Here is a 14511-nt window from a genome sequence, read left to right as displayed (position 1 = left end):
TCATCAAATGTCCAAGATTACTCATCACAAAGAGTTCACAAATAAGCATAAAAACTTCTTGTAGTGCCATGCAAATTATAATCTTTTATGTATTCAATTGTAACCAAATCATGTCCTAAGATTACTCCTTCACAAAATGAGATCATAACATAGATAATAATTGAACTTTGGTTACCCTTCTTTTTCTCTGTCTCTTGGCGATACTGTTTGGTCCTTTGTCCCTCCCTCCCTCCCTCCCTCCCTCTTTCTTACCATCTCTCTCCTTTTGAGCCTTTAAATTCCGTGATAATCCCCCAACACTCCTCCCTCTCCCTCCCTCCCTCATTCCCTCCCTTTTCTAGTTTCTATAAGTGCGACGACATTCATTTCATCTTCCCTCTCTCTCTCTCTACTCTTGCATAGCAGAACGGAGCTCACTCTCTCTCTTTTGTCCCTCTGCTTTTCTATTTCCGCTGTCTGCAACCCAGAAACTCACAAAACGCCCTTCACACTGTCCTCCATCTCTCCCCCTCTCTCTCGCCGAGCCACCTCGAAGCTGAAAGCTCCGGCCAAAGCCAAGGCTCTCAGGGTGTCTGTCTCTCCGGTGATGGGTTGATTCTTGATCCTCACTACGCTCCCTTCAAGCATTGACCTTTCTTCCTTCTTCCCAAAGTCCCTCCATTTCCACCCGAGAAAGCTTCCCTGCTGAAGACACCGGCGACCCAGCTGAGCGGGCTTCACCGGCATTTAGTCACTTCGCTCTTCAAAACCCAAGAACAGGGGAAAGAAACAGAGAGCCTCCGGAGATGATTACGGCGACGGACCTGTACCACGTGCTGACGGCGGTGGTGCCCCTGTACGTGGCCATGATCCTGGCCTACGGCTCCGTCAAGTGGTGGAAGATCTTCAGCCCCGACCAATGCTCCGGGATCAACCGCTTCGTGGCCCTCTTCGCCGTCCCCCTCCTCTCCTTCCACTTCATCGCCGCCAACAACCCCTACGCCATGAACTACCGCTTCATCGCCGCCGACACCCTCCAGAAGCTCATCGTCCTCGCCGTCCTCACTGTCTGGTCCCGCGCCAGCCGCCGCGGCTCCCTGGAGTGGTCCATCACCCTGTTCTCCCTCTCCACCCTCCCCAACACCCTCGTCATGGGCATTCCCTTACTGAAAGGCATGTACGGCACCGACTCCGGGAGCCTCATGGTCCAGATCGTCGTCCTCCAGTGCATCATCTGGTACACCCTCATGCTCTTCCTGTTCGAGTACAGGGGCGCGAGGCTCCTCATCGCCGAACAATTCCCCGACACCGCCGCCTCCATCATCTCCTTCCGCGTCGACTCCGACATCATCTCCCTCGACGGCAAGGAGCCCCTCCAGACCGAGGCCGCGGTCGGCGACGACGGCAAGCTCCACGTCACCGTCCGCAAGTCCACCAGCTCCCGCTCCGAGGTCTTCTCCCGCCGCTCCCACGGCCCCAACTCGGGCCTCTCCCTCACCCCGAGGCCGTCGAACCTGACCAATGCCGAGATTTACTCCCTCCAGTCGTCGCGGAACCCGACGCCGAGGGGGTCGAGCTTCAACCACACCGACTTCTACTCCATGGTGAACTGCAAGGGCATGAGCGGCGTTAGCCCGAGGCAGTCCAACTTCGGGGGCCTGGGCTTCGACGAGGAGACCGGGGTCGCTCCGGTGTACGGGAACGGGGCGAGGGCCAATGGCGGTGGAGCGTACCCCGCGCCGCCAAATGCCGGGATTTTCTCGCCCGTGGCGGCGGCCGCAAAGAAGAAGGGAGGCGATGGGAAGGACCTGCACATGTTCGTTTGGAGCTCCAGCGCCTCGCCGGTGTCGGAGGGCGGCCTTCACGTCTTCCGAGGCGGGGGCGATTACGGGAATGAGCTCGGCGTTGGTGGTGGGGGTGGGGTGGCTCACCAGAAAGGTTCGGACTTTGTTGACCCCTTTTTATGCAGAAATAGTAATTCTTTAGTCGTGTGTTGCGGTTGTCTTTTGGTTTATTCAAAACATGTCGATGTTGAGCGTGCAATGCGACAATTCACTGTGCACTGTCGTTGGAGTTTTGTGTTTTGTGGGGTGGTGGTGGCAACTGTATTTGTCCCTTTGAGCCCTTGAATGAGGTCATCATTGATTCTACTTTTCTGTGTTTTTGCTCTGCTGTTGTGGGTTTGTGTGGGGTTGGTTTGGTTTCTCTTTTTTGTTTCTTTCCTCTGGTTTGGCCGATTTGCTCTGTTTTTGTCCCTACAAGTTGCGCGTCCATGCTCTGGTTTGGTTTCTGAAACATTGTCATTTTCCACTGTTTGTGTTGAGAAAATAAGAACCCCCCATGTTGTTTTTGCCTTGGTCAGATTACGACGAGTTTGGGAGGGACGAGTTCAGTTTTGGGAACAGGCAGGTCCCAAATGGGGTCGATCGTGATGGGCCGGTGCTGTCCAAACTGGGGTCGAGCTCCACGGCGGAGCTCCATCCGAAGGCGGCTGTGGACGGCGAGGCCAAGCCGACTTCCATGCCTCCAGCCAGCGTGATGACCAGGCTCATCCTCATCATGGTGTGGAGGAAACTCATCAGGAACCCCAACACATACTCCAGTCTCTTTGGCCTCACTTGGTCCTTGGTTTCGTTCAAGTACGCCAAATTTACTGCTTTTAAGATACCTCAAGACACAATGTTCATCATATATCTATCCTCATTCAGCTAATGAAATCTTCGATGGCATTCCTTTCCAGGTGGAATTTGGTTATGCCAGCGATAATTGCAAAGTCGATTTCTATATTGTCAGATGCAGGTCTTGGAATGGCAATGTTCAGTCTTGGTACGTAATTTCCTAATGCATAGTAACGACTTGTTTTACCGTTAAAGCTCGCTGTATTTGATCACCTGAATTTTGCCTAACAGGTTTGTTCATGGCATTACAACCGAGGATAATCGCTTGTGGGAGCTCGGTAGCGGCCTTTTCGATGGCCGTGCGGTTTCTCACTGGTCCGGCTGTCATGGCGGCCGCATCTATTGCCGTTGGTCTACGAGGTGTCCTGTTACACATAGCCATCGTGCAGGTCAACTCGGCAATTTTACCAAGTTCTTGATCCAAAGAGTTGCTCTTCAATTTCTTTTGATGACATTTTATATTCTCAATCTTCCAGGCTGCTCTTCCCCAAGGGATTGTGCCCTTCGTATTTGCTAAGGAGTATAATGTTCATCCGGACATTCTAAGCACAGGGTCTGTTCTCATTCTTGATCAATTCTAATTCCAGTTATCCAGCTGGTTGAACTCCTCTGCAACCCTTTTTTTGCTAAAATCTCCTATGCAACCTTATGTGTGTATGCATGTGTGTCGTTCTATTCGTTCAATCTTTGAATGAACTCTTTCAATGTTTCATTTTTGCAGGGTTATCTTTGGGATGCTAATTGCTCTTCCCATCACTCTGGTCTACTACATCTTGCTGGGACTGTGAAAACACTGGAGCAAAAAGCTCTCCAATTGAAATGGACTCGAGCTAAAAGGAAATGCCTCCATATTGACTGGGTTTTCTATTTCTTTTTTTTTGTGGCTTTGCCCTTCTCATCTAAACCAGAAGAAAGAAAACATCGGAGAAGAATCCAAGGAGGAGAAAGACAGTTGACAGAGTAAAAGGAGGTGGTCTTTTTGCAGAGCAAAGAGGGACGAGTTCATTGGGCATCATTAGGCCTAGGACTAATTTTCTTTTGGGTCCTTTTTGTTGTTCTCGACTTGAAATCCCTCTCTGATCTTTTTGGTGAACTCGGGCTGTGTTCTTTTTGATGAAGAAAGTGAAGATTGTTCATGGTCGGGGCTCAACTTTCTGCACTTTCCCGTTGAGATATGAATGGTCCTGAGCTGTGTGAGTTGTGACCAGCTAATGCCATAATGCCTCAGCTGGTCTAATCATAAGAGCTAAGCTTTAGCGTATCCTTTTGCGACTGTCAAAAAGACGGCGAATCCTGACACATGTTGGCTCTTTGCCGAGCAGGGCCAGACGCATCAATGAAAACACCAAGCTTTGCAAAAATTCTCTCAAAATGGACGCATCCCAAATTCGACTGAAAAAATATATTAAAAAAATAAAGTTTCCAGTGTACCGAGAGATGGGTATTTCGGATTTTTGAAAATGAACGGCCCCTTCAAATATCATTGTAATCTTTTTGTAAAATTAATAAAATTACCATAGCCTTCCTTCTAAAGAAGGCTCTGTTTATCTGGAGTTTGTCGTAATGTTTCCAAGGGATTTGTGTGATCATTCGGAGAGATACGATACCATTCCGACCTGTGGTGTGTTCATCTGGTGAAACGCTGCGAGTGGTCCTGAGGCATCGAAGTTAGGTTTTAGACAAGAACGAGGTACAAAAAAAAACACAGGAAAGAACACAAATGAATTGACGGGACTTGGACAAATTGGAAAACGAAAGTTGAAAAAAGGATAAAAAAAAGATGATGATGATGCTCCATCATTTCATTCCCCCATCAAAAGCCGTATCGTCCGCCAAACCCTGCTGAATCTCGGGGGCAATGACCATAGTATATGGCATTAAAATACTGATCACTAAAACGTACCTGGGGAATATGTCAACATGTCCCACCAAGTGCCCAATGCCATCTTTATGAGCAAAGTGCCACTACTCTCAATCAAAGTAGACAAATGAGCTTGTCCCTCCTTTCCCCTTAGTTTAATCCGGTCGTGTCCCGTAAGTGTCCACCATTTCTCTTACTAAAACCTCCAAGTTCACAGAGTACACACCCATCTGGACATTTTATAAGCAGAAAACAGTGCCAAAAAGCGTGAAGTGACTGAATAAAATTTGGTGTTATCACCAGCTCTTTGTGTCTGCAAACTCAAAGGGGGGGCCGAAAACAAATGTGCAGCACATGAGCCACTGATAAGTCACTAGCCATAGAGCTTAGTTCTCAGTGAGGATCTGGGCTTTTTTTGCTTTGTGTGGGGGGGCGGGGGGGTGGGTTTTGATTCATATTTTCAGCTCAAAAGTGATGTACTTGCTACTTTGGGCGTGACCCAAATGCAAAAGGTCCGCTCAACTCATTGTCGGGTGACCCATGTGACCTGTATTAGCATTAAGGATCATTATTGTTTAATCCCATCACTAGTTGTAAAGGTATGATGAGAGCACTTCTAATGCCCGCACAAAGGCAATGAATAGGTGAAAAGATGGGTTTGGTCTGAATTGTATATCGTCTCCCTCGCGATGCCCTTTCTTACTTTTCAGCTCGCTGCCCTATGAAAAGTTCCCGTCGGTTTCTTTATGTTCTTCTAGATAATAAAAAAAGACGCGACTCGATGTGATTTCGGGCCGAAGAATGAACGTGCAGGGTCGATATGAGCGAATCTGGGAGCTGAATGCTTGCTCAGAATCAGAAAGATAGAGCTCATAGAACCAGCCACGTACAACAAATTTTTTGTCAAAGCAAAGGCAGTGATGAGTATGCGGTATTCCATTACAGGTGATACTTCTCCTATTTAAATATACATACGTGATTGACAACATACAACGCCGATTGATTACTCGAGACTTCTTATATCAAACATCGGTCCCTGTCGATTACAATCAAACCGAAGTTAGTATTATCACCATCCAAAACGATTGACGCTACGATACAGGAGGACTAACGCATAACGGGAACGTCGAACGGGGGCCGGATCAGTCGATTGTTATCCTTCGCATCATATGACTGGAAAAGTGGGAAAACACACAATGCATATGAACAATTTATCACGTATGGACCGAGACTTAAAATGTGCAATTGGGCTTGGGGGCAAACCACCGGTCAGCAAACACAAGAAGAAGACAATGGGCTCTGAATGGGCCTTGAAGCCCTATGTTGAACCTTTAAGGATGCTTCAGCCCGGATCTACATCAGTTTTAACCAGTTCGAGCCTTTAGCTGACGTGGGTTCCTTACGCATTTCGATTTTAATTTTAATGGCTTCCGACTTGCACTTCAAAAATTTATTACTTCCTTACTTAGGAGGTGAAGAGGAGAAGCTTTATCTTACAAAAAACTAGGCTAGGTCATATCTTTTGCTGTTCAGCTTAGGGAGTTCATGTGCAAGCACACGTGTCTTTGCTTTTATATGAGAGTCGAGCTTTGTTGTTCAGCTTAGGGAATGTTTCATGCGTTCCATCTTTACCTTGGCTTATATTGACTACTCGGTGAAGATTAGAAGCTTGTTTGACTCTGTGAAACCCACTCGTAAGGCCCCTTTTTTTTTTTTTTTTTGGAATTTACCCACCATACCCTTCTTCCTTGTGAAAAGTTGTCAGGTCATATGGCTAACGAGAAATAAATATATTGTGCCCTGGGATACAAAAATTTACGCCTTCTTCGTTAGGGCGATCAATTCACTTTTAAACTTTCATGTTTCAAATTACCTCGTGTTGTGAGCCGATTGACAGTTTTTTGCCTTTTTCTCCGAATACTTGCGGCACGAAAGGCGAAATCTATCGTGAGTATCGTCTAACTCCTCAAGTGAGACTTACACCCCGATCAAATGTTTTCCCATTTGAATTGAACTCTCTATTTATTGCCTTGGGTCTGGCATGTGTTGAATCGTGCTTTGGCGTGAATACAATTAGGTCTTTTGCCTTGGCATTACCATTAGGGGAAGTAAATATTTCGTGAACGTATTTGTTTGGTTTCGTTCGTTTATATCCCTCTTAATCCGTGCTTGCATTCATCCATTTACAAATCTCGATAGTGGTCGGTGTACGGTCATCCTAGGGTCGTCGAGGTACAGATCGCCCACGCCTTTCCCTCGGTCTAAACAATGCACATTAATTTTTCACACGTAGCTCATGGGGGTCGCGTTCAGAGCTTTATAACGAGATCCGTGTGTTAATTTTGGCCAATATGGCTCGAATCACTTTCTTTTTACGTTTACTCATTTCGAAGTTATTAGTATTATCGATTTATTTAATTTATTGATTGCGCACTTACTCATGGACTTTTCGAATTACATGATTAGGAATTAAATAGATCGTAAAGTGTTGCATGAATCAATGTTTAGCTAAAAGAGGAAAGGTATTGGTAGCAGGTGTTAGGTAAAACTTGTTGGAAGCGCATAGTAAAAATCCGATACCCTTTGCCAGAAGAAATCGCCAAGAGAGAGCTCAATTCCGAGCCCATCAACATATCCAGTTAAACTCACATTTATTTAAAAGCTTAAACCAATGAGTTATGAGCTCATAGGATATATTTACTGCTCCACACCATGCTAAACCAATCCTCCAATATACAATTTTTCTAATACAACTCACGCGTGCAACTCAACAATCTCCCCCTCGCGTGTGAGTTCAGTGTTAGGTTTTCTCCCCCTTAATTTAGGTATTCATCAGCATCAACTTATCTCAATTTGAATTTTCAATGCCCAACTTCATCCCTGGTCTCTTTCTCTAGACTGAACCATGAAGTCTGCTATCAAGCTTGCGTTGCTACACTACAACGCCTACTGCCCGAAAATCGCATTGGTTAGCAAATTTCTTCATTGAGATATTCACCAAACAACTTCATTCCTGGTTTCTTTCTCCAAACCGAACCATGAAATTTGCTATCAGACCCATGTTTCTACTCGGGTCAGTCACAGGATTCAATCTACCGTGGGCTTTGATAGCATTTGTGAAGAGCGTGCTGTAGAAATTTGATACCTTTGCCCGGGAGATTGCCAAGAGTGAGTTTCATTCCGAGCCCGTCAACATATCTGGTTGAATTCATCTTCACAGAAAAACTTAGGACAACAACTTATGGGCCAACTATATTAACTGCTCTACACTATACACAATTCTCAGATGTGAGATTTCTCTAACACAACTTATTTGTGCAAATCAACCAAACTAGTGTAACCAAATCCTCTAACCCGAAATCCCCGATTTATAGAAGTAAGGCGACCTCCCAAGCTCTTGGCTCCTAAAAGGCATAGAATAGATTAGTGGCGACTCTATTCTCATTCGATCGATAATACGCAAGAAACAAACTCGCGATCGATAAGACTTGGGAGAGGGTATTTGAAGCGTAAGCTGTCATCTGGCAAGAGGATTATACTATCCTGCCTAGCACTCTGTTAAGTTCATCCCCAGGTTCGTCTTGGGTGGATCGTGATATCGCGAGTGCCACGACAACAAGGTCGTGCAAAAGAATTTTACCAGTGAGTCAATCACGCGCGATCACACAATTCAACTATTGATTCCGGTATATTGGACGATAATAATTATTTAACACCAATTAACTCATGACAAAATTGAAAGCACTTTATATGTGGAAATCTTTATCAGAAAACGACGTAAACACTACCCAAAAAATAAAATGAAAAGGTAAATCAGATATTGACAGATAAATAAAACCCTTGCAGACAAAAAGAAAAGCCAACCACCGAAAGCACTTTGCAACACCACTTTCACTTCCCCATCATTCACACTCTCCTATATCCTCCTCCTCCTCCTCCTCCTCCTCTTCCTTCTTCAGTCAAACGCTCATCGAACTACAACCACCCCCACCACCACCACCACCACCACCACTCGACGCCGCCGTCATGCAGCAGGAGAGCTCGCCGGAGAGCCCGTCCCTCTACCAGCTCCTCGCCGGGGCGGGCCTCATCAACGTCGCCTCCTACGGCGGCTTCCCGGTGGGGTGCGAGCAGCACCAGCTCCTCCCCACGGGGCTCATCCAGCAGAGCTTCTGCAGCAGCTCCTCGAATTTCAGCTACGGCCCTTTCGAGGCCTCCGCGAACTTCCTGTCGGACGCGGCGGCCCCGGAGGACCGGACGATCGCCGCGCTGAAGAATCACAAGGAGGCCGAGAAGAGGCGGAGGGCTCGGATCAACTCTCATCTCGATAAGCTCAGGAGCCTCCTTCCTTGCAACTCCAAGGTATAATTCCCTAATAAGCATCGGAATCCTATGTTTGTTAGGAACCTTATATGCTTTTCTCCGGCTCATTCAGCTGAAAATTACAGTCGCGAATGAGATGTTTTGATGTCGTCCGATGAACTCGGGACGACCCTCGAGGGTTCTTGTCCAATTGGCTGTGTCCATCGTTCCACGCGAGTCATGAATTCGAGTCTGTACAACGCCATGAGAAGTGAGAGAGAGCTCCAAACTTTACTCCCCAGGAGGCCAAGTGTGAAAACCCCCGTTAGTTGACCGGCATATATGCTTCGCCTGACACGCAGTGAAATTAAATTCCACTCGTTTGAACAAGCTGAGTCAAAGAAAGCGTCCTTTGGAATAGATTTGTCCGTCTTTTTTCTTCTTTCTTTTTCTGTTTTTCTCTTCCTCAATTTCTTGGTTGAGCCAAGTTCCTAAGCTAGCAATCTCTTTTACACATTTTGATTCCGAAACTTTGGACCTGCGTGCGTGCGCCCCTTTTCAGCTTTTTTGAATATTCAACCTCTTTAGACACGCACTCTGTCTGAAAAAAAAGGAGATTGCAAAGACTTCTGTGTGTTAGGGTTGCTGGGTGCTCGGCTAAGTCAGCTAATGCTTTTTAGCCCTTAGGGTTTTTCCAAGCATGCACATTGGTCTCACTACGATAGTTTCTTTCTTTCTCTCTTCCTTTCTCTAGACAGATAAAGCCACGCTGCTTGCAATGGTAGTCCAACGCGTGAGGGAACTGAAACAGCAGGCGTCCGACATAACCGCTCTCGACATGTTCCCTTCGGAGTCCGACGAGATATCAGTGCTCTCGAGCGACTGTTCGAGCGACGGCAAGCTCATATTCAAGGCCTCTTTGTGCTGCGAGGATCGGTCCGATCTCCTGCCCGACCTGATTGAGATCCTGAAATCCCTCCACCTGAAGGTCCAGAAAGCGGAGATGGCAACCCTCGGAGGGAGAGTCCGCAATGTCCTCGTCGTGGCTGCTGACAAGGATCACAGCATCGAGTCAATCCATTTCCTGCAAAACGCGCTGAAGTCGCTACTCGAGCGGTCGAGTTCTGCCGAGAGGTCGAAGAGGAGGCGCGTGTTGGACCGTAAAATCATCATGTCATGATAATTAATGGAACATAAACCGCATTGAATTTCACATCAAGTGCATGTTCTATAATTCTAGTCTTTGGTTGTAATTCTACTCAAAATATATATTGAGTGAGAGAGCTTGCTACGTTTTCTTTTTTCTTCTGGGTGTATCGAAATGTTGATAGCCACAAAAGGTTTGGAGCCAAAAAAACATTAGCTCAAGAGGAACGGAGGGATTGATTTGAGTATGTGGATTATTACATTTTTCTTGATCAAGATTCAAGTAATCTAGGGTTTATCTTTTTCCTGCATGAGATCTCTCCTTTCTTGCATGTACGGATGAAACTTCTTAAAGACTCTGAACTTGTGCGAATAAGGAAGATATCGCGATGCGATTACGAAGTCTGCAAAAAGCAAACTCAGTGTGTGTGTTTCCAAAGCTCAAGATGGTACAGCATCGTCTGTTTTTTTCCTATGTGCATAGATTTATCGAATCTGAGCACACCGATCCCGGTTCGTCTGTGAAGCATCTACACTGACTTTGATGATGCGTGATACAGGAATGAGAGCTGCTTGTGCTCGAGGCGTGAAGAAGATAGAGTTCTAGTTGAGAACAGTATCAGACAGTGAAGATCCGGACACAGCGCAAGAATCGAAAGCTTTGTTCATTTTGAGCTCTCATCTCCCAGCTCTTGCCTCGAGCAGATTTCACCCGAGTGAAAAGATATTTGTCTGAATCATTCCACTGAAATATACTTTTCAATTTTAAAATCTTTTCAAGCTCTGATCTGCAAGCAAACGATTACGACTGTTCATCACAAATTATCCAAAACAAGAAAGAATCTCACAAGCTCATTTCACGAGGAGCGGCAGTAATTCAAGAACCGGGCCTTCGACGGTCATATCACCTCTTGGTCACGTTGAATCTTTGACCGTTAGATAGAACGACAAAAAAGATCCGAGCCGTCCATTCTTCCACCTGATGAACCGGTTTGCCTATATTTCAAAGTTAGGTCAACCGAGTTGCACTCTCGGTCAACCGATCTTGTCATAATTCAATCTTTTACTTGGTAAAAGAATCTAATATGCAGTAAATTTGACTATTTTCCGGTGGAAAATCACCCCTATGGTAGTACGACTTATCATTAGTATATAATCTAGATCGATAGTAATGATTACTCTCACTTAGTTGACCACATTGATAGTTGGTCTATTAGGACCGACTTGCATTGACTAAGAATGATTTGTGCTTACCAACAACAGGTTATGTCTACGATCAATAGTGGTAAACCTTGTTCATTCTTTTCACATAGTTAATTTACTAGGAATTAAGTAATTTTTACAACAAACAACTCATATTCACAAAGAACGAATAGTATTTACTAAGACCAAGTTGCATTTACCATCATGCCGCTTACCATGAACAACTTCTATATACTTAGAACGACTCACGTATATCAAAAACAACTTGTCTTAATGAATGTGGTACAGTACAAAATATATTATGTCAAAAACAACTTGACTAAGAAATTTTATTTTCCCTTTAGAAAATTAAAGAATTTACTAAAGATGAGGTCCCATTTACCTTCAATGAGTACGATTTACTACGAATAAGCTTTTTGACCTGATACCTGAAGTAAATGACGTCACATTTTCAGTGAGGTCACCTCACCATACAAGGTGTCTCTCTTTTTCTGGAATTGATTTGTTCCAAACGATCGATTGGCTAGACAAGTATGGAGAGGAGGAAAGAAATCGATCTCTCACAAAGATTTACTTTTCTTTTTCCAGTTCTCAAGGACGATTAACGAAGGTTGACCTAAGATCAAGGGTTCCTTGCTCCTAAACTAAACCTACCCAGCGAACCGAAGGGATGCGAAGCTCGAACGATCGCTGTTTTAGACGCATTCACCGCTCGAAAGTTTGTCGTCTAAAAACCCTAATCGGTGGACCGCCGTCAAAGACCAGTACATATATAGTCCGACTGTTCCCCGTGCATGATAGTACAAAGATAGATATGGTCGAGCAGAGGATGTATTTTTACCCGTGGAACAAAGGGAAGGTGCTTTTCTTCTTGTGGCGCTTCCTGCATAAGGACGGAGTGCATAAGCATGACCCGATTATGTACGTCACGATACTCATTCCGAGCTGGCCACTTTGTGCTTGGGCAAAAAGATGACGGGGACTGTCAACCACACGGAAAGTATTAGGCCGCACCGAATTATAGAAGTCTAGCGCATGTAATATGTTTAATTATGTGGATCTCAAGTGGAGCTCGTAAGATTCGATTGCATATCGAAGGGACCGAACCGGGCAAATTATTATAAGGTTTTCGTATCCGGGAATGTCCTTGGCATGTGTCTTCTTGTGTCGATCGAGAGAGTGAGAGAAAGAGGGAGAGCGTGCGAAAAGGTGGCTGGCAAAAGGGTAGGGGGCCAATGATGGGCATTTATAGGAAAAAAGCATGAGACGATAGCCATGACTTTTAAAATTAAAAGGGCCGAGCGATTAAAAAAACAAAGGATTCTTTGTAACGAGAGTTGAGAACTTCTTATCAAAGCATGTGCATGTGAATTTCTTCTTTCTTCCTTGGCCGTAAGTGTAAGGGTAGTTTCATTCTTATTAGATTAATGAAACATTTCACTAGAATAATTAGATGATGACCGTAAATCGTGAGGTTCCCTTTTCTAGTCCTTCGGCAAGTTCCGCGAAGCATCCATAATCTTAGACCATTCGATCAAATATCGTCATCGACTACACTATTCCATAAAAAAGTATGTTTAACCAGTGCCGTGATGAAATGAAAACTCGAGTCTGCGAATCATTTATAATATACGGTCATTGATTGCAAGACTTCGTTCATGACTTGCATCATTGACTCGAGTCAGACCAGTCTCACGTGTATAGAACAATAAGATGAGTGTTGGGAAAGCGCAACATAAGTCCGATAAGTCTCGAGAGATCGCCAAAAGGGAATCTGAGTCTGAGCATGTCAATATATTTGGTTGGACTCACCTTCACTCAAATGCTTGAGTCAATAAATTATGGGTTAATTAGGATATGTTAACCGCTCAGCACCACGTCAATTTTTCAATTTAGAAATTTTCTAACACTACTACACAGATGGATCTTAACAACTACCAATATCGGCAATAATGCCGAAAAGAATATGGATGTGAATCAATAAAGTAATTGGGTTTTTCAACGTCGACTTGAGGAGGGCGTGGGGCAGGGGTGGCGATGAACGATCATCTACCCCCTCCCCTCCCCTCCCGACAGCTGCATCGGTCGAAGCACCGCCGTGTCGGAGGGGCGTGGATGGCTGTCGCTCTCAAGAAATGAGGAGGAGGGGGGTGGGGGGGACTGTCCGCGACTGTCCCAGCGCCTTTGACTCTGGCAACTCTGCCTCCTTCTCGCTGCAGGCGTGAACGACCGCTGCTTCCACAACTTTGTTGCCTTTTGCCTACACGTCTACTCTCTGATCTCTCTCTCTCTCTCCGTCTCGACAGCGAAACATATTCTCTGTCTCTCTCGGGCCCCGCCTTTTGCTCTTCCCACGACCCGCCTTTTTCTTCCTCGGCAATCATTACCCTACCCCCTCCTTCCCCTTCCCCTTCCCCTCTTCCGTCGCGCTCTTCCCCCAAAAAATTCCCTTCGCATTTTTACTCCCCTCTGTTGCTCCGATTTGATTGCCGTGTGCGTGACACTATCATTGCGCTTTGTCCACTGTTTTTTACTCTCTCCCCTTTTGCAGTTTGATTCTTCTATCTTCTTGTTGTGAATGTGATGCTGGGTTTTTAAGTGTTGGAAGCTCTTTTGGAACCGGTCCTAATGAGGTTTTGGCCAAAAGGGTGTGTCCTTTGCCCGCCTTTCTTGCGTACTCGAATCCGATGCCCTGCCCCTTCTCCCCAGCGGAGAAAGCTAAAGAAGAAGAAGAAGAAGAAAGATGTGTGAAAGTCGTTACCCTTTTCGGATTTGCCTTTCGTGCCCGTTTTTGAATTGCGCATGGGTCGTTAAATTCTCTCGCTTACGTTCTTTATACGAGCCTAATTGATTTTGTAAATTTGTGGATATTAAACGCAAGAACTTATGTTTGGAGGGCCGACTTCACAAATTAGAAGGACCCAAAAGATATATTAACTATGTAAACATATCGCCAGAACTCTTGATATTGTAAAAAAATGAGGTTTGAAGCAATAGGTTAATGTTGGCTAGGACGAGACTGCATGGCCATGTCGTTTCTCTTGCACTTGTAGAGTCGGGCTGTGACAGAGGAGAGGGAAGCCCATTGGATATCTAGAGCTGCTAATTACAAAAGCCCGCTATAACCAACTACTCGGGCTTCTTTCCAACCCAAAAAATGTCGAGCTACTTCTTTCCATGAATTAGTTGCTCTCTTCTATGTTCGCTCTAGCTTTGAGGCAAACAAGTCTCGTTCTGATACATTGCGAACTTCACGGTACGGAATGTCGGCCGGAGGCGTCGCGCACGCCAGGTCCGCGGCGGGATAAGTTCTCCGGCAAGATCGACTTCAAATTAGAGAGG

The 14511-nt window shown here is 45.5% G+C and overlaps 2 protein-coding genes across 2 annotated transcripts; both read left to right on the top strand.

Moving 5' to 3' along the window:
• The first annotated feature begins 340 nt into the window (after positions 1-340).
• LOC115674714 (probable auxin efflux carrier component 1b) lies at positions 341-3807 on the top strand. Its single transcript, XM_030597199.2, has 6 exons — positions 341-1917; positions 2342-2618; positions 2720-2805; positions 2889-3046; positions 3134-3210; positions 3379-3807. Exons 1-6 carry the CDS (start codon positions 786-788, stop codon positions 3443-3445), a joined length of 1797 nt encoding a protein of 598 aa, XP_030453059.1. The 5' UTR covers positions 341-785; the 3' UTR covers positions 3446-3807.
• A 4577-nt stretch (positions 3808-8384) lies between these two features.
• Positions 8385-10242, top strand: LOC115674715 (transcription factor bHLH106). The gene is made up of 2 exons (XM_030597200.2): positions 8385-8880; positions 9575-10242. The coding sequence occupies exons 1-2, from the start codon at positions 8545-8547 to the stop codon at positions 9998-10000; spliced, it is 762 nt and encodes a 253-aa protein (XP_030453060.1). The 5' UTR covers positions 8385-8544; the 3' UTR covers positions 10001-10242.
• Positions 10243-14511: the final 4269 nt, after the last annotated feature.

This window comes from Syzygium oleosum, unplaced genomic scaffold, assembly GCF_021117445.2.
Source record: "Syzygium oleosum isolate NSW1041296 unplaced genomic scaffold, Sole_v2.1 Sole_v2.23, whole genome shotgun sequence".
Taxonomy (NCBI): Eukaryota; Viridiplantae; Streptophyta; class Magnoliopsida; order Myrtales; family Myrtaceae; genus Syzygium; species Syzygium oleosum.
This window is presented reverse-complemented; position numbering and strand designations above follow the sequence as displayed.